Source organism: Lathyrus oleraceus, chromosome 5 (assembly GCF_024323335.1).
Source record: "Lathyrus oleraceus cultivar Zhongwan6 chromosome 5, CAAS_Psat_ZW6_1.0, whole genome shotgun sequence".
In the NCBI taxonomy this organism is placed as follows: Eukaryota; Viridiplantae; Streptophyta; class Magnoliopsida; order Fabales; family Fabaceae; genus Lathyrus; species Lathyrus oleraceus.
The window spans coordinates 9272408-9300382 of NC_066583.1; the positions used below are offsets into that span (position 1 = coordinate 9272408).

Here is a 27975-nt window from a genome sequence, read left to right on the forward strand (position 1 = left end):
TACATTGCAAGGTTCATCTCTCACCTAACAGCCACGTGTGAGCCAATTTTCAAATTGCTGAGGAAAGATCAGGCTATCAGGTGGAACGACGATTGTCAAAGGGCTTTTGAAAAGATAAAAGAGTATTTGCAGAATCCTCCTATCCTCATGCCTCCAGTCCCAGGGAGACCGCTGATTATGTACTTTACAGTACTCGACAATTCCATGGGTTGTGTTCTCGGTCAACACGACGAGACAGGTAGGAAAGAACATGCCATCTACTACTTGAGTAAGAAGTTCACAGACTGCGAGTCGAGATACTCAATGCTTGAAAAGACATGTTGTGCACTTGCATGGGCTGCTAAGCGATTGAGACAATACATGCTGACTCACACAACCTTACTGATCTCCAAGATGGATCCAATCAAGTATATATTCGAGAAGCCAGCTCTCACCGGAAGGGTTGCTCGTTGGCAAATGGTATTGACAGAGTATGATATCCAGTATACATCCCAGAAAGCCATCAAGGGGAGTATTCTGTCAGACTATCTTGCTCAACAACCGATTGAAGACTATGAGTCGATGAAGTTTGATTTTCCAGATGAAGACATCATGTTCCTCAAGATGAAAGACTGTGAAGAGCCAGTTGTTGAGGAGGGACCTGATCCAGATGAAAAGTGGACTTTAACGTTTGATGGGGCCGTCAATGCCAGAGGAAGTGGAATTGGTGCTGTCATTACCACTCCGAAAGGTGCCCACATGCCTTTCACCGCTCGTCTGACTTTCGAGTGCACCAATAATGAAGTTGAGTACGAGGCCTGTATCTTGGGTATTGAGCAAGCCATTGATCTGAGAATCAAGACTCTGGACATCTTCGGAGATTCAGCTCTAGTGATCAATCAAGTAAATGGTGATTGGAATACGCTCCAGCCCAATCTGGTCCCCTACAGAGATTACACGAGAAGACTGTTGACTTTCTTCACAACAGTAAAGCTGTATCATATACCTCGTGATGAGAACCAGATGGCAGATGCTCTTGCTACTCTATCCTCCATGATCAAGGTGATTCGGTGGAACCATGCTCCCAGGATCGATGTAATGCGCCTTGACAGGGCCGCGTATGTGTTTGCTGCTGAACTGGTAGTTGATGATAAGCCCTGGTATCACGACATCAAATTCTTTCTGAAGAATCAAGAGTACCCTGCAGGGGCATCCAACAATGACAGAAAGACTTTGAGAAGATTGGCAGGCAGTTTCTTCTTGAACAAAGACGATGTGCTGTATAAGAGGAACTTCGACATGGTTTTGCTCAGATGCGTGGACAAACACGAGGCGGACATGTTAATGCAGGAAGTTCATGAAGGTTCCTTCGGTACTCATGCCGGCGGATATGCAATGGCTAAGAAATTGTTGAGAGCGGGTTATTATTGGATGACCATGGAATCAGATTGTTTCAAGTATGCTCGGAAGTGCCATAAATGCCAGATTTATGCTGATAAGGTGCATGTACCGCCGAATCCTCTGAACGTGATGTCTTCGCCGTGGCCGTTTGCTATGTGGGGCATTGACATGATTGGAAAGATTGAGTCGACTGCTTCCAATGGGCATCGCTTCATCCTTGTTGCCATCGACTATTTCACCAAGTGGGTCGAAGCAGCATCATTCGCGAATGTCACCAGACATGTGGTTGCCCGTTTCATTAAGAAGGAAATCATTTGTCGCTATGGGATTCCCGAAAGAATCATTACTGATAATGGTTCCAATCTCAATAACAAAATGATGAAGGAGTTGTGCCAGAACTTCAACATTCAGCATCACAACTCTTCCCCCTATCGTCCTAAGATGAACGGTGCTGTTGAGGCGGCAAACAAGAACATAAAGAAGATTGTGCAGAAGATGGTCGTTACGTACAGAGATTGGCATGAGATGCTCCCCTTCGCCTTGCATGGGTACCGTACTTCAGTACGTACGTCGACCGGGGCAACCCCTTACTCCCTTGTGTATGGTATGGAAGCAGTTCTACCTGTTGAAGTGGAGATTCCTTCTCTAAGAGTCCTGTTGGATGTCAAGCTAGACGAAGCTGAATGGATTCGGACAAGGTTCAACGAGTTGAGTCTTATCGAAGATAAGCGAATGGCAGCCATTTGTCATGGGCAGTTGTATCAGAGTCGGATGAAGAGAGCCTTTGACCAGAAAGTGCGTCCTCGATGTTTCCAAGTTGGAGATTTAGTGTTGAAAAGGATCCTTCCTCCTCAGACGGATCACAGGGGCAAGTGGACTCCTAACTATGAAGGACCTTATATTGTCACCAAGGTTTTCGATGGTGGGGCCTTAATGCTTGCAACGATGGATGGTGAAGACTTCACTTCCCCGGTAAACTCAGACGCAGTTAAAAAATACTTCGCATGAAATAGACCCGCTGGACGGTAAAAAGAACAGTCTAGGCAAAAATGGGCATCCTGACGAACCAAGAAAATGAAAAGGTTCGGGCAAAAGTTAAGGATTAAAAATGAAAAGATCGTACACCCGGTAAGTTGAAAACCTGAAAAGGCAACTTAGGCAAAAATGGGTATCCCGGTGGATTGAAAACCCGAAAGGGCGATCCAGGCAAAAGTTAGGGATTTAGAGAATGACTGCGTTCTGAGTTAGTTCTGAATCTCATCTCATGTCGGTGACTGGAAACTTTCAGAAGGGTAGGAAACAGTCCAATCACCTTTTTTTTCAGAAGGCTGATCATCTGGAAGATCTTGAAGACGAGCAAGTCATAGCGGAATTGGAACCCAGTAGAAATCCATTTCACATTGCCATTAAATTATTTTCTGTTTTTTATCTTCTGTGCGATTACCTCTTTCCAGGGATTGCTTCCTGATGTAAATGCCTATTCAGAGGCCATTCAATCAATAAAATCATGTTATTCAGTATATCTCTGTTTTCATTTTCATTTTACTGTTTTGTTTGCAAAAATGACGTCCGAATTTTTGATAAACATTGCATCATGAAACATAAGAGCTTTACAGGTACATGCTCAATGAACATTTAAAATTGCTGTAAATTTTAAGTACTCTGAATCATCTATTCAGAACAGGTGCACTCGGGGCATTTCCTTGAGATTCCCAGCAGGTTCTCACTACTGTACTCCCCAAGCGGTTGTTTCAGACTATACACTCCCTAGTAGAGTTAACAGTGCCAGACTGTATATCCCCAGCGAAGTTGACAGTACCAGACTGTAGCTTCCCAGCAGAAGTAGCTGTTCCTCAGAGTTCGATGCCAGATCGATGTTTTCAATCCCAGATCGATGATCTCTCTCCTGGAAGCATAATCTCGGTACCGTATCGGTGTTTGGTCCCCCCTGCTGAGTCATCTCTCGTAGATTATGGTTGCCAGAACCACTATCACTTTCCCCAACAACAGGTTTTCAGTGTCGTTCTCTCCCCAGTCAGAATCTCGGTATTTCGTCATTGCTAGAAGACTGTGTGGAGGACCATCTCCCCAGCAGGATGGAAGTTGACATGGTTATAAGATCCTCAGCACAGTTCCTGGATTTCCCCGGTGTTGTCTCTGGAGGAGACGTGTGTTTATGCATTCATCATTTAGATAAGCATAGCATATTGCATCATTAGTGCATAGCATTTCCATGATCATGGGGCATTGTGTAAAACAAAAAAAAACTCATGCATCAACATTGCAAACATGTCCATTAGCCCTAGGCCGTGGTGACCAGCCGAGATTGGGTTGTTGGAAAGAGTTTAGCATCGCGTCATTGGATCGGCTTCAGAATTGGGTTCATCAGCATGGTTGAGAAGTTGGTGTTTTCCCAACAAGTGACTCCTTAGTTGAGTGGGTATCCCCAGCAGTGTTACTCCCCGAAGTTGGCAGCATCTTGCAAGCATTGGTTCCATTCCTTTAGCAGAAGTGGGTGTGTCTGATCTCTCCATGTAGAGTCTACCCCTTAAGCAGAAAGTGTTTACCATTTCCTTCTGCGCTCCCCACTGAATTATATCCTCGTGGATGACGGTTGTTTCCGTTCCCTCCCTAACGGGATGGGTTTTCCCTATTGAGTTCTTTCCTCATTAGGATGAGTCCTGTTTCAGTCTGCCTTTTTGGATCGATCCTAAATTGGCTTCCTGTTGGCTGTCTCCCGTGCTTCCCTGGGGCATAAATGAATAGTCGCTCGCTAACCGGAACTCATTCATCTCATCCTCAGCGGAATTTGTGGCTTCTACCTACAAACCGGTAGTTGTAAGTCCTATCTTTGTGGTTTTCTACTAGTTGGTAGTTGTAAAATCCCATTTTCATCCCATTGGCAGAGTTAACCCTTTGTGCTCATCCTATCGATGACTGGTTACCTTTCTGTGGTTTTCTGCCTACAAACCGGTAGATGTAATCCCCTCTTTGTAGTTATCAGTATCCAGCTTACGGTGTTGATACTCTTTTCCCCTCTGGATACTTGCCTTGATCAAGCGGTATTGTCCCCAGTGGGTCTTCCCCTTTCTTTTGGGTATTTGCTCCGAGTTAGCAACTTTATCCTCTTTTGATTGGTCATCTTTTGCATGCCTAGTCTGGTACCCCGTGGCTTTTCTTTTCGGTCGATTATTCATTTAACAACCTGCAACCCGGTTATGGATAATCTTCCATGCGGTTGTATTATCTACGTTTTGACGGCTATAAATAATATATCTCATGAACTCTTTGGTCAATCTTTTGATTGTTATCCCCAGCATAGGTCTTTGGCATGCGTGCCGGCTCACGTATCACTGTTTTGTTATCTTCGCCGATACTGATAGACATGAAGAATTTTCCGGTGTTCAGACCGAGGCGGTATTCAGACCGAAGTGGCGTTCAGGCCAATTTCCGATTTACAGATCGAAGAAGTTTCCGACGATCAGGTCGATGTACTTATGGCATTCAGGCCAATTTTCCGGTGTTCAGACCGAGGCGGTATTCAGCCCGAAGTGGCATTCAGGCCAGTGTTTCCGGTATTCAGACCGAAGTGGCATTCAGGCCAATTTTCCGGTATCCAGACCGAAGTGACATTCAGGCCAGTTTCCGATTTTCAGATCGAAGAAGTTTCTAACGATCAAGTCGATGCAACTTGGGGCATTCAGGCCAGTTTCCGGTATCCAGACCGAAGTGGTGTTCAGGCCAGATTTCCGGTGATCAGACCAACATTGATACTCTCATATTCCGATGCTTAGTGCGGCGTTCAGGCCATGGGTATTCCTGTGTTACCATTTATTTTGGTATTCAGGTCAACTTTCTGTTTCGGTATTCAGGCCGATTTTCACCGTATCAGACGGATTCTTCTTTTGGGATTGCTTCTTTGCCGATTCTGACAGGCATTGTTATTTATTTCACAGGGATTCAGGATCAAAATCCGGGTCTTCTTAGTATTTAACCATCTCCAACTTTGATCATATGAAGAGTGTTCTGCCTCATATTCTCTAGTTGAAGACGCTTAAATAGGGGCAGCTGTCATACCCCAATTTTGGTCCTGAATTTTTTATGTTTGCTTGGCATGATTGGCCTAACCTTACTTTGGTGAGGATTGTTTTTGATCAAAAGTCATGGTGTTGTGATTGTGGATATATCTATGGTCTGGGGTCATCTGAACAACCAAGTTGCTCGTGTTTCTAGCCACTTGCCAGTCAAGTTATTGGTTCATGGACACTATGCCAAAACCCTAACCTTATGGTCTTATTTCATGTTTTTGTTCATACACATTATCAGTCAAGTTATTTTCTTTTCAAAAGTCAAACATTCAAGTCCTGATTAAACCAATTGTGAAACCAATTTCCAATAATTTTCAAACCATCTCAATCTATTTCATCCATTTTAAACCATTACATATGAGTCCATACAAAAAAAAATGCAAAATTTGGCATCTTTGACCAATTGTTGACTTTGGTCAACAGTTGACTTTTTTGGTCAACTTTGACCAAATTCATTAAACCCAAAAAAATTCACCCATAATTTTCCATTGAATATCCATTTACAAGAAAAAATACAAAAAATTGAACTTTGACCAATTGTTGACTTTGGTCAACTTTGACCAAAGTCAACGCAACCTCTGTGCATCCCTGAACCCTATCTAGTGCAGTCTTTGACGAACAATGGACGGAAACGAAGAAGATTCTAACTCTCAGGTTATTGAAGTTTACAAGCATGAGGAGAAGTGTATCAATTCTTGCACAGGAGATGAATCCGTTGTTTTTTTTATGGAAAACCTGCTTTGAAAGCTAGGACTGGTAGATGGAGGAGTGCATCGTTGTTGTTAGTGAATCAAGGACTGATTGCATTGGCTTTCTCTGGAATTGAAGCAAATTTGGTTCTCTTCTCAAAATTAGTATTGAAACAAACTAATGTTGAGGCAGCAAGCACATTTAGCATATGGATGGGAACCACTTATTTCTTCTCTTTAATTGGAGCTTTTCTCAGTGACTCATACTTGGGAAGATATCTCACTTGCATCATATTCCAGTTTGTTTTCATCATAGGCTTGGTGATGTTATCCCTGTCAGCTCACTTCCTTTTTTCTTTTTCCTGAAACAATAGAAACACTAAGGAAAGCTGGAATAAATTTTTGGATGCTAACAGGAGACAAACAGAATACTGCAATGCAAATTGCCCGGTCATGTAATTTCATTTCCCCAGAACCGAAGGGACAGCTTCTACTAATTGATGGAAAAACAGAAGATGAAGTTTGTAGAAGTTTAGAAAGAGTGCTTCGTACAATGCGGATAACTACCTCAGAGCCCAAGGATGTGGCTTTTGTTGTTGATGGATGGGCTCTTGGGATAGCACTTAAGCACTACCGCAAAGCTTTCACTGAGCTGGCAGTGTTGTCAAGGACTACTATATGCTGTCGTGTGACACCGTCGCAAAAAGCACAGCTTGTACAGATATTAAAATCATGTCTGATTCGCACTATGGAGATGGGCTTGACTGAGCAACATCTGAAACTGTAAAATTACGGTGATGAGATATTTTGTGGTGTTAGCATCATATTGAAAATGACATTCAAGAAAGATAAAGATCAGTCTGACAAAAATGTACAACAGGATACAACAATGTTAGATGATAAAGATTTAGAAAAAACGATCACCAGAAAACGAAAATTGCAATTGATGCTTCAGAAGACAAGATACACCTGGCTTCTACAGATGGACTCCCAGAAAAATCAACTTCAAAGGAGCAAGCAATGATTAATCATGAGAATGGGCTTGACAATTGTGATGATCCCAGCATTTCAAAGGCACCTAATGATCAGGCTCAGGATACTTTGCATGATTCAGATGGTTCAACATCCAAAGCCAAAATTCCACCTGGTTCTGAGGAGGTTCAAGAAGGAACTTCAAATGAAGAACCTTGCCATCCTATAGAACTAAAAAAGGAAGGAAGTGTGTCTGATTCTCATCCATCTGAAAAGAATGGAGTTCAACAGTCAAATGAATCCAGTTTACCAGTTGAGCTACCTAGGCCAGTAGAGACACCAAAATATGATGAAATTGTGTCTGATTCTATGCTCTCAAATGACAGCAAGCCTCAAAAACAGCTATCTACAAACGCAGTCTCGGAGTCTCATATAACTACAGATTCTGCAATGGATGTTGATGTAGTTTCTAATTCATTGCCAGCAAAGATTGACTCCCAGCCAGTAATATCTTCCCAAGATAATGGGACACAAAAGGATGTAGATATGATGTCACCTTCACATCCAATTAGATCGAGTTTGGGTGCTGAAAATGGTGCAAGTACAGGGGCAGTTGAAGATCATGCAGGAAATGTTATGGAAGTGAAAGATGATGGCACAAAGACTAAACAGGATAGCAGCTTTGAGAAGTTGAAACGCACAGCTGTTTCTACACTGGCGGCAGCAGCAGTGAAGGCAAAGATTCTAGCAAATCAAGAAGAAGATCAAATCCGACAACTCACTTCATCATTGATAGAGAAGCAGTTGCATAAGCTGGAAATGAAGTTGGCTTTTTTTCAATGATATGGAGAATATGGTGATGAGAGTAAAGGAGCATTTAGAGCAGTCGCGGCATAAGCTTTACCATGAACGTGCTAGGATAATTGCATCTCGCCTTGGTATACAGGCTTCCTCATCCAGAGGTGCACCACCTACCACTGACCTGCCATCATTCAAAGAACCACCGCAAATCCTGCAAGCAACAACATACAATATTACAACAGTCAGTTCCAATTTCATGACCTACCATTCCAATCCCTTGCACATGTAGCATGAACAATCCAAATAACAATATAAACTTGAATCCAAACCTTGCCAAATCACTGCAATAGCAGGCCTGCAAATACACCCATACTACACCAATCAGGATGAGTGCTTGCTATAAGCAGTGAGACCAAGTCATGATACGTCTGCAGAATATATATGCAGCCATGAGGAGCAAACCAATGCAGTATAACAAATCATCCAAACAGACATACATCCAGGGAAGCCAAGTAATCCTGCAATGTATCAGTTTACATCAAGTAATTGGTAAGGCATTTAGGCCAAGTCATGTAGCAAATCATAAACATAAAGCCTCTATCAAACTTGCATTAGGAACTGTCATGTAAATTTTCTAAAAAAAATCAATGCAACCAACCTTACACAAGTGGACCTGGCCTGCAGTATGAAGTCCAAATTGTAACATCATAAACAAAACCAACCAGAAGCATCAATGCATAATTCATGAATGTGTGTGTCAATGACCAATCTACCGTGAACACAAGTCAAGCCATGAAGTATTGAACCAAATGGAGTTAACCTGCTGCTGATCTGCATGACTTCCTTCACGTGTCCGATGAATTCAGTAAACCATTGATATGGAATTCCCGTGTCAAGATAGCTTTGGGAACTGCACGCGCTTTAGAGTACCTGCATGAAGTTTGTTCTCCATCAGTTGTGCATAAGAATATTAAATTAGCCAATATATTACTTGATGCAAAGCTTAATCCTCATCTTTCAGATTGTGAATTGGCAAGCTATATTCCAAATGCAGAGCAGACACTGAACCATAATGTTGGATCTGGATATGATGCCCCTGAAGTTGCATTGTCTGGAATAAGCAAACATGAATTTACCACCAAGCAGCAGCAACAGCCTGCAAAACCAGTTGAAACAAACCATGGACAGTTAGAGGAACTGAGTTCACTGCTGCAGAAGATGGAAGAGCATCAGGAAAATGGCAGTGTAAGGTTTCGGCGCTCAAGCGGAATACCTTGGTCTTTACCTATCGAAACAGAAGCGGAATGGTGAAGTAAAAGTTGAAGTTAGCCGCCAACTTGTGTTAACATAACAACTTACCCTATGCTGAGTTGGAAGAACATTTCCACAGAGTTCATCCATGTGCACTACCAAAAACCAGTTATGGAAACAGTAGGCTAAACATGCCTTAATCTTGCATCATTAAGTCAAAGTTTGTTTAAGCTTTGAGCTGTGATGATGAGCCAAATCTAGGCATGCTTGCTGCAACAAAAGAAATGAAAAAAGACTTGTGAAACACTGAACCAAACCTATGTTACCAACATCACCACACGAAACTGAAACCTGCTCCAAGAATCACAACACCCTGCAACCAACATGTTCCAAACACCAAAGCCTGTGTCACATACAGCAGTTCAGGCATTAAGAGCCATCAATTCAAATATGAACAAAACTGACCCGACCTTTGTGACATTCCCACATGTTTTAGCTTTGAGTTCATGATGATGAAAAAAGCTCATAGAAAGTTGCAGCATGAGAAACGGTCCAATGCAGAAAAGCACAAGCCTACACCAAAGATGGTGCTTGAGTTTGGTCTTGGTCTCACACGAACAACATTTTGTCGTTAAGATTCCTGCAGCAGCCATGAAGCATCAGCAGCCTGCAAGCACATTGCCATGAATTTCCAATAGAAAGATGATCATGATGCACCATAATCCAAAACATGAGCTAATATCTAAGTTTACCTTGATCATAACCATTTTCGACCAATCCAACTGGTTTTAAACCTGCACACACCAGCACCATTCTCCATTGAGAACATATGTTGCTAACCCAAGCCAGCTGCCCTGTTTGTCTTGCCACCCCATGACTGTGCCACATTGTATACCAAACCTGCTGCAGGCCATGACCTTGCCCTGAGCCAATCTTGATTCGTGCTGCTACACACATCAAAACAACATCTTATTCCAAACCTACAACAAAACCGTCTGTCACAATTTCATTCATCATTCTTCAACCACTAACTTTAGCCATAACAATTCAAAGAAAACCAAAGCACAAGCACACTTGCCTTTAACAATTACCATTTCAGCAGATTACTTTTTGATCTGATAACCTCATCTCCTAATTCCAATTTATCATGTCACCTACTGCAGCCAGTCTATGCATTAAAACCATTAACAATCACTCTTCAAAATATCCATTATCCCAAGTCAAACCAAGCTCACCATTTTTTACTGCGGTAAAAAATAAGGGGGGAACACATTAATCAGTCAGTTTGCAAAACCTAAAGTGCAAAACCATTAACCAACAGTCAGAGGGCAAAGTCCAAAAACATCCCAAATTGGTATGAGGTCAAAGCAGAGAAGAAAGTTTGTGAAGGATACCTTTTCTTGAATCTAACATGGATAGGGTAATTCTGTGTCTGAGCATCCAAAGTGCTTTGCAGAAGCACTCCTTTTGAACACAAGGGCACCAATTTGTAACCCTAATTCACAGAATATAAATAGGGAGAATGAATCAGTAAACAAAGGACTGAGAGGCGAAATCTGAGAAGAGACCCTAAAAATCCCAAGATTGATTACCTGGAGGCCAGCATCTGTACGTTCTTCACCGCCACCGCCGTGACACTTTGTAAGTACTTCTCTTTTCTTTCTTTCTATCTTTCTCATGCGCTTGCTGTTGAAAATATTGTGAGAGCTGAGAGTGATTGAGAGGGGTTCGTTGAGAGCGAGAGAGGGATTCGTGTGAGAGACGGAAAGATGCGAGTGAGATGCTGAGGTACGAGCGATTGTGAGATTGAGAGAAATGTGAGGTTTGGTGTGAGGGAGATTGTGAGAGTTAATGAGCGTTTTCGAGAGCGAAGAGAGATTTCGTTGAGGTTCTTTGTGTGAAGCAGATGGGGAGGACGAGGACGATGAAGCTGCTTCTGTGTTCTCCGTTTCCATTTTCTTGTTTTTTTTCTTTTTTTTTTAATTTCTTTTATTATTTAATTTATTTCATTTTTAACACAAAAATCAGAAAAATGTATATGTTCTTATTTTCTTTTATTATTATTATTTATTTTTTTATTTTAGCTTTTAACAGAGATAATAAAAAACCATAAAAATGTTTATTTTGCCTTTTTTTTTTATTTTGTTATAAATTTGTCAGCCCAGTTCATATATTTATGGTAGTACCTCATTAGCAGATAGTGTTGAGTGGCCCAGTGGAGAGATGGTAGTTGCATAATATAAGGTGGGGAGGGTTCAATACTCATGTGTGACCTTTTTTGGCATTTTATTTCTTTTAGCTATATTATTTTTTTCTTTTAGCATTTTAGTTTCTTTTTATGTTTATGCCTTTATTACACTCATATGTTCATTTTGTTAATAATGTAAAGTTGTTCTATTTTAATTCGAAACCATTTTAAAACTATAAAAATCATGTTTTTCTCGATTTAATATCGAGCCCATTTTTTTTACACCCTTGTAAGTCGATTGCTTTTTAAGCATCGTCATCAACCTCACATAGCTTACTCTTGGGCTTTCTTACAATGAGCCGGTTCCCTTGCACTTACACTCATACATTGTTTATTGTTTCATTATTTCATTCTTTGATATTTGATTTGATTATATACTTGTTTATATCTTACTTGTTTGATTAATTGTTGCCTACTTGTATGATGTATGAGGCATATATTTATATTGTGTGATTGCCATGACAACCCCCATTCATAACAAATGTATCCCTCTCCCATGAAATGTATAATATTTATTCTTTCATTCTTTATTCATCTGTTAATACAAGAAATAAAATGAACACCCGATAACCATTTCAAAAACAAGACCAAAACCTCGATCCAACGTCGAGTAATCATTTTTTTTCAAAACCTAACAGAACCAGCACGTATTCATCCACCCTTTTGTAAGCCGATTGCTTTATGCATCGCCATCAACCTTGTAAGTCGATTGCTTCATGCATCGCCATCTACCCTTATCCCTAACACTTCTCCTTGCTCCATTCGTCGATTCTTGTTCCGATTAGGTAGCACCCATTAGATAGAACCCTTTGTATGATAACATAGGTAGAATTCCCATTTCCTTTGCATGCCAACATTAGGTAGATATTCCCATTTGTAAATCCTAAACACTTAAGTACATATTGCATGACAACTCTAGGGCAGAGCTTCCCCACTTCTAGACCTTTCCGAGCGTCTCCGATCTTGTGGCATGTAGTCCGTTCTATTGCAAAGAGGTAACTGCCTAAGACTCGATTCAGCGAGCTGCGACACCTACTGCTAGGACGTGAACACATCGCCCACTCTCCTTTGACACAACTGGTGTCCTCCTTTTCTAAGCCCATATTCAGATGGCAACCCCTATGAAGGGGAACTACATCGCCCTGATCCTTGTTCCAGACGAGGTATGTAGGCAGGTGGTCGTGCGAGACCACTCCGGGCACCTTTCTTTTTCTTTTTGTGTGTGTTTTGGTTCGGATGCTGATGTAAGTCCAGTGATTGGCAGTCGGGCTCCACGTTTGCCCTTTTGTGTGTGTTTTGGTTCGGATGCTGATGTAAGTCCAGTGATTGGCAGTCGGGCTCCACGTTTGCCCTTTTGTGTGCGTTTTGGTTCGGATGCTGATGTAAGTCCAGTGATTGGCAGTCGGGCTCCATGTTTGCCACCTTTTTGTGTGTAGGTGTCTTGTTTTGTTTGGCGTGCGTGTAGCCGAACTACGGCAACTCTGATTCTCATGTTCAGATGAGATACGTAGGCACAAGATGCGATGTCTTGCCGAGTTTGACTAACAACTAACAACTAATCCTTGTTTGCTTTCGCCCTTGTTGCGATCTTTTCTCTCGCCCTCGTTGCGATCGAGACCTTCCTTTTCTCTTGCCCTAGTTGCAATCGAGACCCTTACTTCCGTAGTTAGCTGAACTACGTTTTGCTCTGATTCTCATTCCCGATGAGATACGTAGGCATAAGACGCGACGTCTTAGCGAGCACACTTATCCTTCACCCATAGGTACCCGAGCTACGAAGACTCTGATTCTCATATTCAGATGAGATACATATGCAGTGGATGCGACATCCGTGCGAGTCATTTCTTCGACCCCTTTCTTTTAGTAAATAGTACATTAGATATAACACACACCCTTTAGACAAGAAACAACAAGAGTGGATCCCGTAGAGTACTACGGATGCGTAGGGGTGCTAATACCTTCCCTTCGCATAATCGACTCCCGAACCCAAGATTTGGTTGCGAGACCTTGTCTTTTCCTTTCCTTCTCTTCAGGTTTACTTCGAGCGTTTCCTTTCCCTCCTTTGGGATAAATAACGCACGGTGGCGACTCTTCTGTCATTTTCTTTCTCGCCGGTTGTTTTTTCGCATACTGTATTTTTCAGGCTGCGACAGTACCTTTGTTGAGCAAGTTACTCAATGGCTTTGCTATCTTTGAAAAATCTTTGATGAATCTCCGGTAGAAACCAGCATGTCCGAGAAAGCTCCTTATTCCTTTTATATTTGTTGGAGGTGGTAATTTCTCAATGACTTCCACCTTAGCTTTTTCAACTTCTAATCCTTCGGAGGAGATCTTGTGACCGAGTACAACACCTTCGGTGACCATAAAGTTGCATTTTTCCCAATTGAGCACTAAGTTGGTTTCCACGCATCTTCCCAAAACCACATCAAGATGTTTTAAGCACAAATCAAAAGATGATCCATAGACGGAGAAATCATCCATGAACACCTCAATGCATTCTTCTATTAAGTCCGAGAATATCGCTTGCATACACCGTTGAAATGTTGCTGGTGCATTACATAACCCAAAAGGCATTCTTCGGTAAGCAAAGATGCCAAAAGGACATGTAAAAGCCGTATTCTCATGATCCGCCAGATTGACCGAAATTTGGTTGTACCCCGAATACCCGTCCAAGAAACAATAGAAATTTTTGCCGGCTAACCTTTCCAACATTTGGTCCACGAAAGGTAGTGGGAAGTGATCTTTCCTTGTAGCTTGGTTTAGCCTTCTATAGTCAATACACATCCTCCACCCGGTTACCGTTCTTGTTGGAATCAATTCATTTTTATCATTTTTGATAACCGTCATGCCACCTTTCTTGGGAAATACTTGTACCAGACTCACCCATTCACTATCGGAGATAGGATAAATCATTCCGGCTTCCAAGAGTTTGATAACTTCTTTCCGAACTACTTCTTTCATCGATGGATTTAGACGCCTTTGAGGTTGTGCAACGGGTTTGAAATTTTCTTCCATCACGATCTTATGCATACAATAAGCTGAACTAATACCCTTCAAGTCGGATAACACCCACCCTATTACACCCTCATTCTTTTTCAGCACTTGTATCAATTTGTATTCCTCTTTTGTGGACAAGGTGTTGCTAATGATCACCGGTTTAGTACACTCGTCACCAAGGAACACATACTTCAAGTGTGAAGGTAGCATTTTCAACTCTAGTTTTGGTTCTTCCATTTTCTTTGTTACATCCAAGTCTTCATTTGTTTCTTCATGATAAGCAAGCTCCCCACAAGACTCTAATTCATGCAACATTGCTTCAATCTCTTTTTCTTCATTTTCGGTCAACATATTATAGGCTCCGATAAGAGATCTTTCTAGAGGATTAGAAATATGAACTTGATTTGCGACCTCCACTAATTCCTCTTCGGTTGCATCGATTCAGAAAGAATCATGCTTGTCATTTGGATGCTTCATGGCTTCAAAGAGATTGAAGGTCACCTCTTCATCTTGCACTCTCACTTTCATCAATCCATCATCAATGTCAATCATCATCCGGGCTGTTTTCATGAATGGCCTTCTGAGAATTAGAGGAACATCACGATCCTCATCCATCTCCACTATCACGAAATCTACCGGAAACAAAAATTTGTCTACCTTCACTAGCATGTCTTGAGCAACTCCATATGGTGAAGTGGTAGATTTATCGGCTAGTTGTAAGGTCATCCGTGTAGATTTGATCTCAACATTTCCCAATCTTTTAACAATGGATAGGGGGATTAAATTGATGCTAGATCCCAAGTCAATCAAACCATTACCAATGTAGGTGCCTCCAATGGTTACCGGTAAAACGACTCGGCCCGGATCGGATTCCTTCCTTGGAAGAGTCTTTTGAATGATTACACTATAACGTGCATCGAGCAAGATGGTTTCGTCTTCCACATGTCTCCTTTTCTTTGTAAGAATATCCTTCATGAACTTTGCATACCGTGGCATTTGCTCTAATGCGTCGGCAAATGGAATATTGATTTGAAGTTGTTTGAATATGTCCATGAACCGTGCATAATGTCTAGCATTGTCCTTCTTCGATGGTGCATGCGGATAAGGTAGATGTTGGGTTCGAACGACGCTCACACCTTTCTCTCCTTTCTTCTTCTTTCTTGGTTCGGCCTCCTTTTTCCCTTCCACTTCAATCTGCTGCTCTGTTGGCAATTCCTGCTCTTTTCGCGGCGCGAAGGGGGATCGCGGCGCGAACTGAAGAGTTCTTGCCACTTTCTTCTTTCCACAAACCACATCCTCGTTTTCCAGCACAACGTCCATATCATTCTCTACTGTATTTTCCTCACTTTTTCCACTTGTTAACTCTTTACCGCTTCTCGTGACAATTGCTTTACAATGCTCTTTTGGATTGGTTTGAGTGTTAGTAGAAAATGAAGATCCCGCGGTTTGTTCCGATAATTGTTTCGCAAGTTGGCCTAATTAATTTTCCAGATTCTTAATCGCTGCCTCGTTACTCTTCTGATTTGCCATGGAAGCTTGCATGAATTGTTGAAGAGTGTCCTCTAGCTTTGAATTTCCTCCTTGCGATTGTTGTCCTTGAGAGTTTGGGTGTTGATAAGGACTTTGTTGCTGAAAATTTTGGTTGTTGAACCTTGATGGTTGATAACCTTGATTGTTTCTTGGATATGAGTTGTTGGGAGGAGGTTGTCTTTGATAGCCTTGATTTTGATTGTTCACATAGCTCACTTCTTCTAGTGGAGGGCAAAAACCGGTTGGATGATCTTCTTGACATAATTCACAACATGCTACTTGATGTCGAACTTGAGACCCTTGAATTTCCTTCGTTTGTTGTGGAAGCTTGGCCATTTGTTGAGTAAGAAACTCCACTTGTTGAGAGAGTAACTTGTTTTGAGCAAGGATGGCATCATTGGTATTTAACTCAAGAACTCCCGGTTTACATTGTGAAGGGCTACGGTCATGTTGACTTTGACGATCATTAAGTGCCATCCGGTCAATGATGACTTTAGCTTCTTCCGCATTCTTTGACATAAGAGAGCCACCCGCGGTAGCATCCAAAAGTGTCTTGTGAGTTGATTGGAGCCCATTTAGAAAAATATGGATTTGAGTGAGCTCATCAAAACCATGACCTTTGCATTTCCTCAACATTGACTTGAATCGTTCCCAAGCCTTATTTAAAGACTCGTTGCTTCCTTGAGTGAATACCGCAATAGCCGTTTTGGCTTCCATGAATCGGGATTGAGGGAAATATCTTTCTAAGAACTTTTCTTCTAGCAAATTCCAATCCGTCATCACTCTTGGTGCTTGATCAAGGTACCACTCTTTTGCCTTTCCCACCAAGGAGTGTGGGAACATCCTCTTGAATAATGCCTCTTCACCCGTTTCATCAATTCCCGTAGAACCCGCAATCTCATAGAATTTGATGAGATGGGTATAGGGATCTTCATGGTCCATTCCGGTGAATGGATTTGCATAAAGAAGTTGAAGGATTCCGATCTTCATCTCCGTATTCCTTCCTCCACGGGCAAATTGAGCATTCCTTCTTGGACTATTAGCGGACATTTCGATACGATTGTCATCCGCCATGTTTCCGTCACAAGCCTCTACAACCACTTCTTCGATTTGAACAAGTGCGAAAGTAAATGCTTCTTCTCTCCGGTTCCTCTCTTCGGCTAGTTTCCTTCTTCTTCGTGTTTTTCTATTGAGCTTTCGAAGTGTTCTTTCAATTTCGGGATCGAATTGAAATTGCTCCTCGGTAGCTTTTCCTCGCATGCACTAGAGTCTACAAAACTAACAAACCAAGTGAAACACACGAGGGATAATGATAAAAGTAACAAAACTTAGAACAATGAATTATTGCAATACTTGTAATATCGAACACCAATCCCCGACAACGACGCCAATTTGTTGAAAAGTATATTTTCGGCAAATATTTTAATATCATATCCACAGAGATTGGTTGTTATTACCGCTGTTCTATAATCCAAATTGTTATAAGTCTAGAGAGTAACCAAATTGTTTTGTTTGAAAAATTATCTTTTGAGTAAAATGTCACTAAAATAATAAAATAGTTTTAATCAAATGTAAAAGGCTTGGCAAGATTGGAGTTCACTATTCAAATTTCTTATGATTCCTTATGACAACTATATAGATTCAAGATTATTGATGATGTTCTAGTATCCTCTCAATATCATTTATGTCTAAATGATATTGTGATAATCACTATATTAATCTTTAGATGATTTCTCCACCTAACTATCAATATAGCAATCTTTAATGGTTGATACAAAAGAAGAGTAGTGAATAAATCTATTTCTACAACTTATTCACTACTTGAAAGTATATTTTATGTCAAGACTTAAATAATCTCTTTCAACAACTACTTAAATCTCATATTCAATTTAGGGCAAAAATATCATTCAATACATCAACAATCTTTCATCATATATAAGAGTTAAATGGAATACATAAACAAATAAGAATAGCTACTACCTTCAATCTTGACAAAATGGGGTTTAGCTCCTCATCATCATTTTGGAAAGCAAAAGGCAATGGAAGAATATGTTGGTGTAAGCCCTAGAGGCCAATACTTTTTGGTACTTGTATCGAATTAATAAAAGGCTTTTTCTTTATTATGATTGATTAATAAAGTCCCTAGAATAGATAGTCCGTTTAATGTATTAAGTGTGACTTAATCATGAGAACACATTAAACATAAGGGCGTTGTTCTTAAAGTATCCGTAGTCGAGCTTTAGTGTGAAATGGGATAACATTAAAGCATTAAGACTATTATGTTTGTAGACTGATGATCACATCTCATGGATCATGGATAAAGAGTTATTAAGTCTTAAACATAGGTATGAATATTAAGAGTAATATTTATACCGGATTGACCCGCTATGAGAATACTATATAGAACGTTATGCAAAGTGTCATAAGTTATTCTCATGGTGATAATAGTGTATTCCACTCTTCGACCTGAAACCACTATGGATCCTAGGTGTAGAGTCGAGTGCTTTATTGCTGATCCAACGTTGTCCGTAACTGGATAACCATAAAGACAGTTGATGGGTACTCCACGAAGCATGCTGAGGGACATGAGTGACCTAGATGGAATTTGCCCATCCTGCATAACAGGATAAATGTCTACGGGCCCAATATTGAACTGGACAAGGATGACACGGTCTATACCTTGTGTTCAATATAGACATAAGGGCAAAAGGGTAATTATACACATAAGTATTATCACAGAAGGAATTGTCAGATCACATGACATTTTCGTGTCTTGGGTAACAGTGATGTGTTGCTAGATACCGCTCACTGTTTATTATGTTAAATACATGATTTAATATAATTGCCAACGCCGCGAAAACCTACAAGGTCACACACAAAGGACGGATTGATGAGAGATAGAGTAACTAAGGAATACCGTAAGGTACGGTGCCCTTAAGTGAATTATAGAACATCGTAAGGTACGGTGTACTTGAGTAGAATACGAAATATGGTAAGGTACCATGGGCTTAAGTGATTTTGGGCATATTATAAGATATGGGCCAAAATACACTTAAGTGGGCCTTTTAGCTTGAAGCCCACACAAGTGGTTCTATAAATAGAACCCTTGTGCAAAAGCATTTGAGGCGGTTGCATTATTTTCGTTTTCTATCACTCTCTCTCTCTCACTCAAAGCCTTCATTCGTACCAGCTAGCACTGAGATTGAAGGAACCCATTCGTGTGGACTGAGTAGAGACGTTGTCATCGTTCAACGTTCGTGATCGCTTCGTGGATTTGCATCAAAGGTTTTGATCGTCACAAGAGATCTGCACCAAAGGTTTCAACCGTCACAAGAGGTAAATATTCTATCACTGACCATGACCATTCGTAAGGATCTCTAAAGGAGAAAATTTTTATTTCCGCTGCGTTTTGGACCGCAATTCTCCTTCAGAATAAACTCTCTTTTTCTCTTACAAAAACTCCAACTATGAATGAATGAATGAACAATTTCCATTCTGTTTTCTAAAAAGGGTTGACCTTTCCTAAAATACTCATTTTCATCTAAAGCTGAAAAGCCCCCCTAAGACAGATACAAAAATGGCAAACACAGTTGGCCTTGAAAACAACACACTTGGTTAAAACAGCTTGCTGGATTCGCAAGGTTCGCGGCGCGAACTGAAGCTACTTCAGCTTCCTTGCCTTGCAAGCTTCATCCAAATAGTCTTCCAAATGTAATTCTTCAAAAATAGGCCTCCATATTGCATTCAACACTTCTTCCAATTTATGTTTATGCATTCCAAAGCTTTCTTGTCCAAAAATTCTACAAAACTAATAAATATGTGAAATAACTACTCAAAACAACATAAATTAAACCTAATTGCATTTATACAAAATTGTGAGAATAAAAGTGTGTAATTACATCAAAAATTGGTAAAAGGGACCAATAAAAATATATAAAAAGTAGTACTAATTGGTCCCTAATAATACATAACTGATGCTTTCTCTGCTTGTCAGGCTGTTTAGTTGATGAATTTGCTACGGGAACTGAAGTTCAAGGTTAGCAAATCAGTCAGATTGATGATTGACAATAAATCTACCATAAGTCTTGCTAAGAATCTAGTGTTGCATGGAAGAAGCAAACACATTGATACTAAGTACCATTTTCCGCGCAATCAAGTTTAAAATGGAGTACTTGAGGTTGTTAATGTTAGTACTCAAAATCAACTTGGAGATGTGCTAACCAAGACAATCAAAACTGATTCATAAATATGAGGGATGGAATTGGTGTTGTGGATGTTTAAACTTTAATATGAATTAAGGGATGATGTTAAATGTAAATCATCTCAAATTAGTTTAGTACATTTGCATTTCAATTGAGTTTGCATTTGCGTTTAGTTTGAATTTGAGTTTTATTTGAGCCATTGTATAAAACTCAAATGAAGTTCTATTTGTAACAAAATTCAGATTTTTGCATTTTGAAAAAGTTAGTTATGTTTCATTCTCTCTCTCTGCAATTGTTCATCATCTTCTTCCTCTTATCCATTGTTGATTGAGGTTCATTGTTGAACTCCAACAACTTTGACTTATAATTTTTAGCTCTCGTGACAGTTGAACAAGAAAGTCTTGGAAGCTTTTGACACCACATGAGTTTGATGATATTTCAATGTTGTGTCTTTCAGAAACCCTACCTAGTGAGCATTAAAAACAAAACATTATACTATTTGTCTGCTATGTGTTAATTCTTCATACCTTACCTGATTTTTAAAATAAATTTTACTTGCGATTCATGCAAACATCGAGACAATTTTTTTGGTTGTCTGAACCTTTCTTTATATTCAATTTACTTTAACGATAACTATTTTTAAAGTCAATTATATGAATGATTTGTGTTTTATAGAACCGTCTTTAAGGATGTACAAGACAAATTACCGTATAGAATCTAAAATGTTAGATGATTGAACCATGACTAAAAAGAAATTTTTGTCAAACGGTTAAATCATAGAAAAATAGAGCCCTCACTTATTATGCCATAATTAAATCATAACATACATACACATAACCTCTGGAAATTTAAGACTCTGAAAACTTAAAACCACTTTGTTGATGTGCCTTGTTTTGCTCATTTACATAATAGTTAAATTTATATAAAAAATAACAATCAAAATCAAAATCAAAATCCTATCCAATAAAAGAAAATTATTTTTTTAACAAAAATGTAAGAAAATATATAAAAAACATCAATTTTGTTCAATTTCCATTTTTAAATCAATTTTGTACTCTGTCTATCAAAAGGCAGTTGTGTACTTGGGTTGTATATCCCTCTTTTTAACACTGATAAGCATTTAAAAAAAAACACTGTAATAAAAATTCAACAAAACCCTATCATCTCCGTCGTACCGGCGGCAGTTTCTCTCGGTGTCGCCATCTCTGCTCGTCGTCTCCGTTTCATCTCTCTGTCCACAACTATTTCAAATCAGAACACAAAGCTCTATCCTCACTCACTCTTAGCTCATCACTATTTCAAAATTTCGCGCCTCAATTTCATATCGGTTAGCTCCTTCTTTCTTTAATTTAGGGTTTGTTCCTGTGTATTCGAATAAGCAACTTATTGTTCATACATTTCATAATGTTCTGTATGTGAGTGAATGCCATTTATAATAACTACTTTTTCGGGTTCAGATTGCACTGCACTTCCAAAAGAATTGGTTGTGCGGTTCTTGTTTTCATCAGAAGCATTTTTTAAGTTTATCGCGGTTTCTGAGTTCTGCTATGGCTGCTGATTCCTCTGTAATGTTCAATGGAAATGGAAATGGGAGCATCAACCCAATGCCTAACCTACAGAGAACTTACCAAGTGGTTGTGGCGGCCACCAAAGATATGGGCATTGGTAAGGATGGAAAGTTGCCATGGAGATTACCTACTGATCTCAAGTTTTTCAAGGAGATAACTACGACGACTTCCGAATCTGGGAAGAAGAATGCCATTGTTATGGGAAGAAAAACATGGGAGAGTATCCCTCTTCAGTTCAGGCCTCTTCCGGGTCGTCTTAATGTTGTTTTGACTCGTTCAGGTAGTTTTGATGCTAAAGCAGCGGAGAATGTTGTAATATGTGGAAGTATATCTTCTGCATTGGAACTTTTAGCTGCTTCTCCTTATTGTACATCGATTGAGAAAATATTTGTTATTGGGGGTGGTGAGATATTTAGGTATTACTTTGTTTTATTTTTCCTTGTTCTTCTTCTCTTTCCTTTTTCATGTTTAGTATTTTCTCGGTTATAGACTTATAGGTGATTATTTCCATGTATAGAGATGCTCTCAATGCACCCGAATGTGAAGCTATCCACATCACAGAAATTCACACAAGCTTTGAATGTGACACTTTTATGCCTCCAATTGATTTCACTACATTTCGGCCATGGTACTCATCCTTTCCTAAGGTGGAAAACAACATCCGATATTCTTTCACCACTTATGTGCGTGTAAGAAGTTCTGTAGCAGAGTCCTTGAATCAGAGTACTGTTTCACCTCTTGATAATAAACCGGCTTCTAAAAAATTTGAGGTTCAGAACTTTTCTTTTCTTCCGAAAATGATCTTTGAGAGACATGAGGAGTACATGTATCTTAATCTGGTTCAAGAAATCATATCTCAAGGTACCTCCAAGGGTGATAGGACAGGGACTGGGACCTTGTCAAAATTTGGTTGCCAGGTAAAATTTCAGTTAGTGTACTGTGGGTTGATGCAATTTATATGCTTACGTCGTCTGTAATAATTCCACAGATGAGGTTCAATCTGCGTAGAGGCTTTCCTCTTCTAACAACTAAGGTACGTAGCAGGGATTGTGGTTTAAGTCGTGTTAATTAACTGTGTAAAATAACTTGTAATTTTTATGTTAACTCATTTTTTTGTTCACTGTTTTTCGGTCTTTATTGAGTTGAGGAAGAGTTGTTTTAGTTATTTACTTATTTGTTTGCTTACCACTCTTGGTCTTTATTGGGGAAGAGGAATATCTATTTGTATATTTCGATAAAAGAGTTAAAGTGATATTTACATTTGATTGCTAGAGAGTATTTTGGCGTGGGGTTGTTGAAGAGCTTCTTTGGTTTATCAGTGGCTCAACAAATGCCAAGGTATTATATCTTTTACCAATCTTATCCACACACACATAAATCCTCAACTTTCTTAATTATGCCACTAATCAGCTGACATGAGGTAATTATTGTGGTGCATGGGGCTGGGTACTTTATGCTATTTGAGCATAGGTTTGACAGAGGCAGAACTATTAAAAGCATGTTATATAACTCATACTTATATTAACAGGTGTTACAGGAAAAAGGCATTCATATATGGGATGATAATGCATCCAGGGAATTCCTTGATAGGCGAGCACGATTGTTTATTGTTGGAACTTTTAAATACAAAATTGTACACTTCTCCTCTTCCATTTATTGAGTGGCTTTACATTTTATTACAGCATTGGTTTGTCAGAGAGGGAGGAGGGTGACTTAGGACCTGTTTATGGGTTTCAGTGGAGACACTTTGGTGCCAGGTACGTGGATTTATTTTATTATACCTTTTTTCTAGTAGGTTAATGGACTAGTTATGTTGTAACATGCTCTTTATTCCCCATCTTACATTTTATAGGTATACTAACATGCATAATGACTATGCCGGCCAAGGAGTTGATCAGCTTTTAGATGTTATCAACAAGGTAAAGCATAATCCTGATGATAGACGGATCATTCTCTCTGCATGGAATCCAGCAGATCTTAAATTGATGGCACTTCCACCCTGCCACATGTCTGCACAGGTATGCAACTTTATTTGGGTTTCATTTTCAAAAATCTCTTCGTACCTCTCTAGTCTCTCCATCCTATTAATTTATATTCTAAATTTTAATTTTTGCAGTTCTATGTAGCAAATGGGGAGTTATCATGTCAAATGAATCAGCGATCTGCTGACATGGGCCTGGGCGTGCCATTCAACATTGCATCTTATGCCCTCCTGACATGCATGATTGCTCATATTTGTGGTATGCAAATTTATCTAAGCATCTGCTGTAAATTAAAATATGTTATAAATTACACAACTATTAATTTCCTGTGTAGGGGTCTGGGGTGGTAAAAAGTCAAATTGTTCATGAGCTGAACTCAGGCCAATCTTGATTTAGTTTTTTTTTATTTTTTAAATTGAGGTTTACCCCCGGAAGTTAAGCTTATTTGGTTTGTTCAAACTATTAGAGATGTAATATCAAAACCATTCATGATTTTTCATCTCACAACTTAAGTTTATGGGATATTTGATTTAGAGTATGGTATCTGATGTTTTTGACCAAATGGTCTAGAGTTGGTTTCTTCCTGCCCCTATTCTTCTAATAATTTCAACACAAGGTAGGTAGGCATGTCCATACTTTAAGTCACGTGTGGAGGTTGATACAGTAGCAGTTTTATGTACCCTTTTTTAGTAACATGAATAGTTTTGAATGTAAGGGTTAAAGCTCTTATTTTTCTGTTTCTCTTCCCAATATTCTATCATAATTCTTTTTTCAAGTTTAAACATTTTTGTAGCCATTTTGGTACATATTCTTTTAGACAAATGTATTAAGATATTTTGGCTTCACTGGTGAAGGTGACATAAAAAAGTTAGGGATAAACAAATGAAAAGTTAAAAATATGATTCACATTGTGGAAACACAGTTTTCGCCAATGTAGAAGTAGAAATAAGTAAAACAGAAAACATATGATACTGCAGGTTTTATTTTCGAAGTACTTTGCATCCATCATACAAAGTGATGTGAATATAGAGGGAGGTGTCAACCATGAGTTCCAAACTGGATTGGTTAAACGGAAGTGCTTCAGGTTTTGTAATTGAACAGAAGCACTAGCTTGGAGGAGATTTTGCCACGCATTTATAAGATATGTAATGTTGTTTGTATATGAATGTTTAGTGGTTAATAAGAAGTAAATTTAGTATTGTAGAGATGACAATGTTACGATGAATGAATAGTTGCACAAGACAAGCTAAGTGTGTTAAGTCCCGCATTGGATGTGATATGGTCTGAAAATGTGTTATAAATGGATGATATCTTTTAACTTATAAGTCGGTTTTGTAGGTCGAGTTACACAACCCAAATTTTAAGATGGTATTAGAGCTTATGAAAGATCTGCTCGACTGTCCGCCATCAAGCCACTCGGGTCATGCTCTAGATGTCCAGTTTTGGGTGTGTGGAGTGTATTCAGAGTCCCACTTTGGGATTTTTTTTTTAATAAAAAAATTGAGGAAAGGGGTAAATTATTAATAATTGAAGTGATACTAATGAATATTTTACAAGGTTACAAGGTCCCTCATTGAATGTAATATGACATGAAAATATGTTTATAAGTAGGACGCATCCCTCACCTTACAAGCCGGTTTTTTAGCATTGAGTTGCGGGGAATCAAATTTTAAGAGTAAAGTTAGAAGTACATTAATTAGTAAGAAAGTTGGAGTTTCCATCATTGTCAAATAGATGGTAGTCTTGTCTTAGGTGGTTTGGGTATGTGTGGAGAAAGCTTGTAGAAGAAGGGAGTTTCCCTCATTTGAAATTGAAACCATCAATTCTTATATTATGTTTTTTTTCTTGTCAGAACTTGTTCCAGGTGATTTTATCCATGTTCTTGGGGATGCACATGTTTACCAAACTCATGTGAGGCCTTTGCAGGAGCAGCTTCATAACCTGCCAAAACCTTTTCCAGTATGTGTTATGTTTAAGAAAATAATTTGCTTTTATGTAGTTAGGCACACTAATTTTTTTAACCATTTAGCACTACTTTAGATTTGTGCTTGATTACTTGTTTACATGTTGACTAAACTGATTCCATTGCAGACTTTGAAAATCAATTCAAAGAAGAAAGATATAGATTCTTTTGTGGCTACTGATTTCAAGCTCATTGACTATGATCCTCACCAAAAGATTGAGATGAAGATGGCTGTTTAAAATAAGAGAGATCTTAGTCCCCACTTCAGGTTGTTTCTGCTGTTTGAAATGAGGCAAGTATGCAATTTAGTTTTGTTGGGTGTTTGTTTATCATTAAGGTGATCAAGTTATTATAGAATGTGGATTGGTGCTTTTTTTCTTATGGAGCTCAGAGCCTTGGTGAGTATGCATGCTCAAGTGCTGCCTGACTGTTAGACTTCTCATATGACTTAGCAATTATGTTTTAAGATAGCAATTATTATATTATTAAGAGTGGTTAGCGGAGAATTATTATATTATTAGGAGTAGTTGGGTTTTATTAGTTATCTACTAGGTTTATGTTTAGAATAAGTAGGGGAAGATGTGGGAGAGTTTATCATCACGGAATCGGAATCAGATAGGAAAATGGTCATTTTGGCAGTAGGGAAGTGCATACCGTCAAAGTTCTGCAATATTGGGCCCGTTTGTTTTGGCTTTTTTCTAAAATGATTTTTATAGTGTAACATATTTTGATGTAAAAAAATTTTACAAAGAAACTTTTCATAAAAGTTTCAAATGAAAATTTGGTTTGAATAATTATTCTTAAAATGTTATTTTAGGTATTTCATCATTTTATCGAAAAAAAATTTGGATATCAAAATTTTAAAAAATCACTTAATTTTGAAACTATTTCAAATAGCTTTTCATAAAAATCATTTTTGAAATAGATATTTTGAAAAAAATTGTGATTTTGACTATACTTTGATCTTCAATAATGTAGGTTTATGTCATAGTATATCAAAATTAGTTTTTTAATTTATAAAAAATAAATTTAGAAAAACTTGTAATATTTTGAAAAATATTTTTGTAAAATCAATTTTAAAAAATACAAAGAAAAAACCCATTTTTTTAAAGTTAAAACAAACTGGCCCATTATCCTGTAATCAAAGAGATTTTCCCTATTTCTTATGGTTTCTATCAATGACATACTAAATGCCACAACTGAGTTGTCACATAGAGCATGTCTTTTTTTTTGTAACACAGTTCTTTTACATCAAGACATGAAAAAAGCACTCGTGAAAGAGTTAAATGATTCAAAAGGTTGTTTCTTTATTTGGATGTAAGGAGAAAAAACAAATAGTTTACCAAATACCAACTTAAAAGAAGAAAGAAAGGTTTTGGAAATCTTTAAATTATAGAGGTAAGATGAATCCAATGCTCGATGGCTATAATTCATGGCATTCTGAAGATTGCCCTTAAGCTTCTTGCACAATCTTGTTCATCTTTATGTAGTGAGGGGAATTGAAGTACATCGAATTATCCATTCTTTAAAGAGAGATAAAATGGCATCATAAAGAGTTAATATTAACAATCTATTAACAAAAATGTAAAATATGGGATGTTGCAGGAGATGGTTTTAGATTACTTTGATGATTGCATAGGATTTGTTTGTAACGAAACAAAGTGCTCAATTAAGATGATGGCATGATTTATATTAATCTACTGCAATTCATTATACCTGTTAATTGCTGGTTTTGCAATAAAGAATTGTAGAGAATGCTGAGGTATTTGTGGTTCATTTTTTGTCTTACCTGTAACTTAATTTTCACATTTTATTATTTGATGTTTCATATCAATTCTAAAACCTTGTATATTCAATGTTTCAGGCACAACAAATAGGTTTATGGAGTAACATCAATTTGTTGAACGCACGTTAATGCAGTCAAGTCATACCAATAATTTAACAGAAATTGTGTACACCAGAACCCATCTTGAGAATAGATTTACATGTGCAACTGATTTGGAAGCATAGCTAATTATTATTAGGAAGTGTTTCAAGAGAGTTATAAAGCATAGGGTTAAGATCATTTCTATTTCTCAAAAAGTACTAACTAGTAATTAATGAGCTTTTAAAGCCATTTGCCAAATGCTTTAATTTTATGCCAGTTCATCTAAAAGATACAAAAATGTCGCCCAAACAACTCCATTTTACATCTGTCTTTGTTATTTTTGTAATTTATTGGGCTATTTAAGTTAAAGTGACAGATTTAGGGTATTGTTTGATTTGCAGTAAAACGAGGGAAATGCGTTTTCCATCTTTAAGGGT

At 38.6% G+C, this 27975-nt stretch overlaps 1 protein-coding gene and 1 pseudogene across 3 annotated transcripts; both read left to right on the top strand.

Moving 5' to 3' along the window:
* The first annotated feature begins 6989 nt into the window (after positions 1-6989).
* Positions 6990-9241, top strand: LOC127078431 (SWI/SNF complex subunit SWI3D-like; annotated as a pseudogene).
* Positions 9242-21230: 11989 nt separating this feature from the next.
* On the top strand, positions 21231-27924 carry LOC127083824 (bifunctional dihydrofolate reductase-thymidylate synthase). Of its 3 annotated transcripts, XR_007788555.1 has the most exons (13): positions 21255-21485; positions 21616-22142; positions 22244-22643; positions 22715-22759; positions 22999-23064; positions 23255-23316; positions 23409-23483; positions 23579-23744; positions 23843-23966; positions 25561-25667; positions 25800-25963; positions 27277-27433; positions 27536-27924. XR_007788555.1 is itself a non-coding variant. In XM_051024161.1 (12 exons), exons 2-11 carry the CDS (start codon positions 21706-21708, stop codon positions 25908-25910), a joined length of 1593 nt encoding a protein of 530 aa, XP_050880118.1. In that variant the 5' UTR covers positions 21255-21485; positions 21616-21705; the 3' UTR covers positions 25911-25939; positions 27536-27924. The 3 variants fall into 3 exon arrangements, 1 of the variants encoding a protein (XP_050880118.1); XR_007788556.1 differs by lacking the exon at positions 27277-27433 and having other exon boundaries at positions 21231-21485; XM_051024161.1 differs by lacking the exon at positions 27277-27433 and having other exon boundaries at positions 25800-25939.
* Positions 27925-27975: the final 51 nt, after the last annotated feature.

Coding starts and splice junctions, on each gene's coding strand:
- LOC127083824 (XM_051024161.1), top strand. CDS start 21,706: ATGGCTGCTGATTCCTCTGTAATGTTCAATGGAAATGGAAATGGGAGC. Junction 23,484..23,578: donor TGGAGACACTTTGGTGCCAG/GTACGTGGATTT, acceptor TACATTTTATAG/GTATACTAACATGCATAATG. Junction 25,668..25,799: donor ACCTGCCAAAACCTTTTCCA/GTATGTGTTATG, acceptor ATTCCATTGCAG/ACTTTGAAAATCAATTCAAA.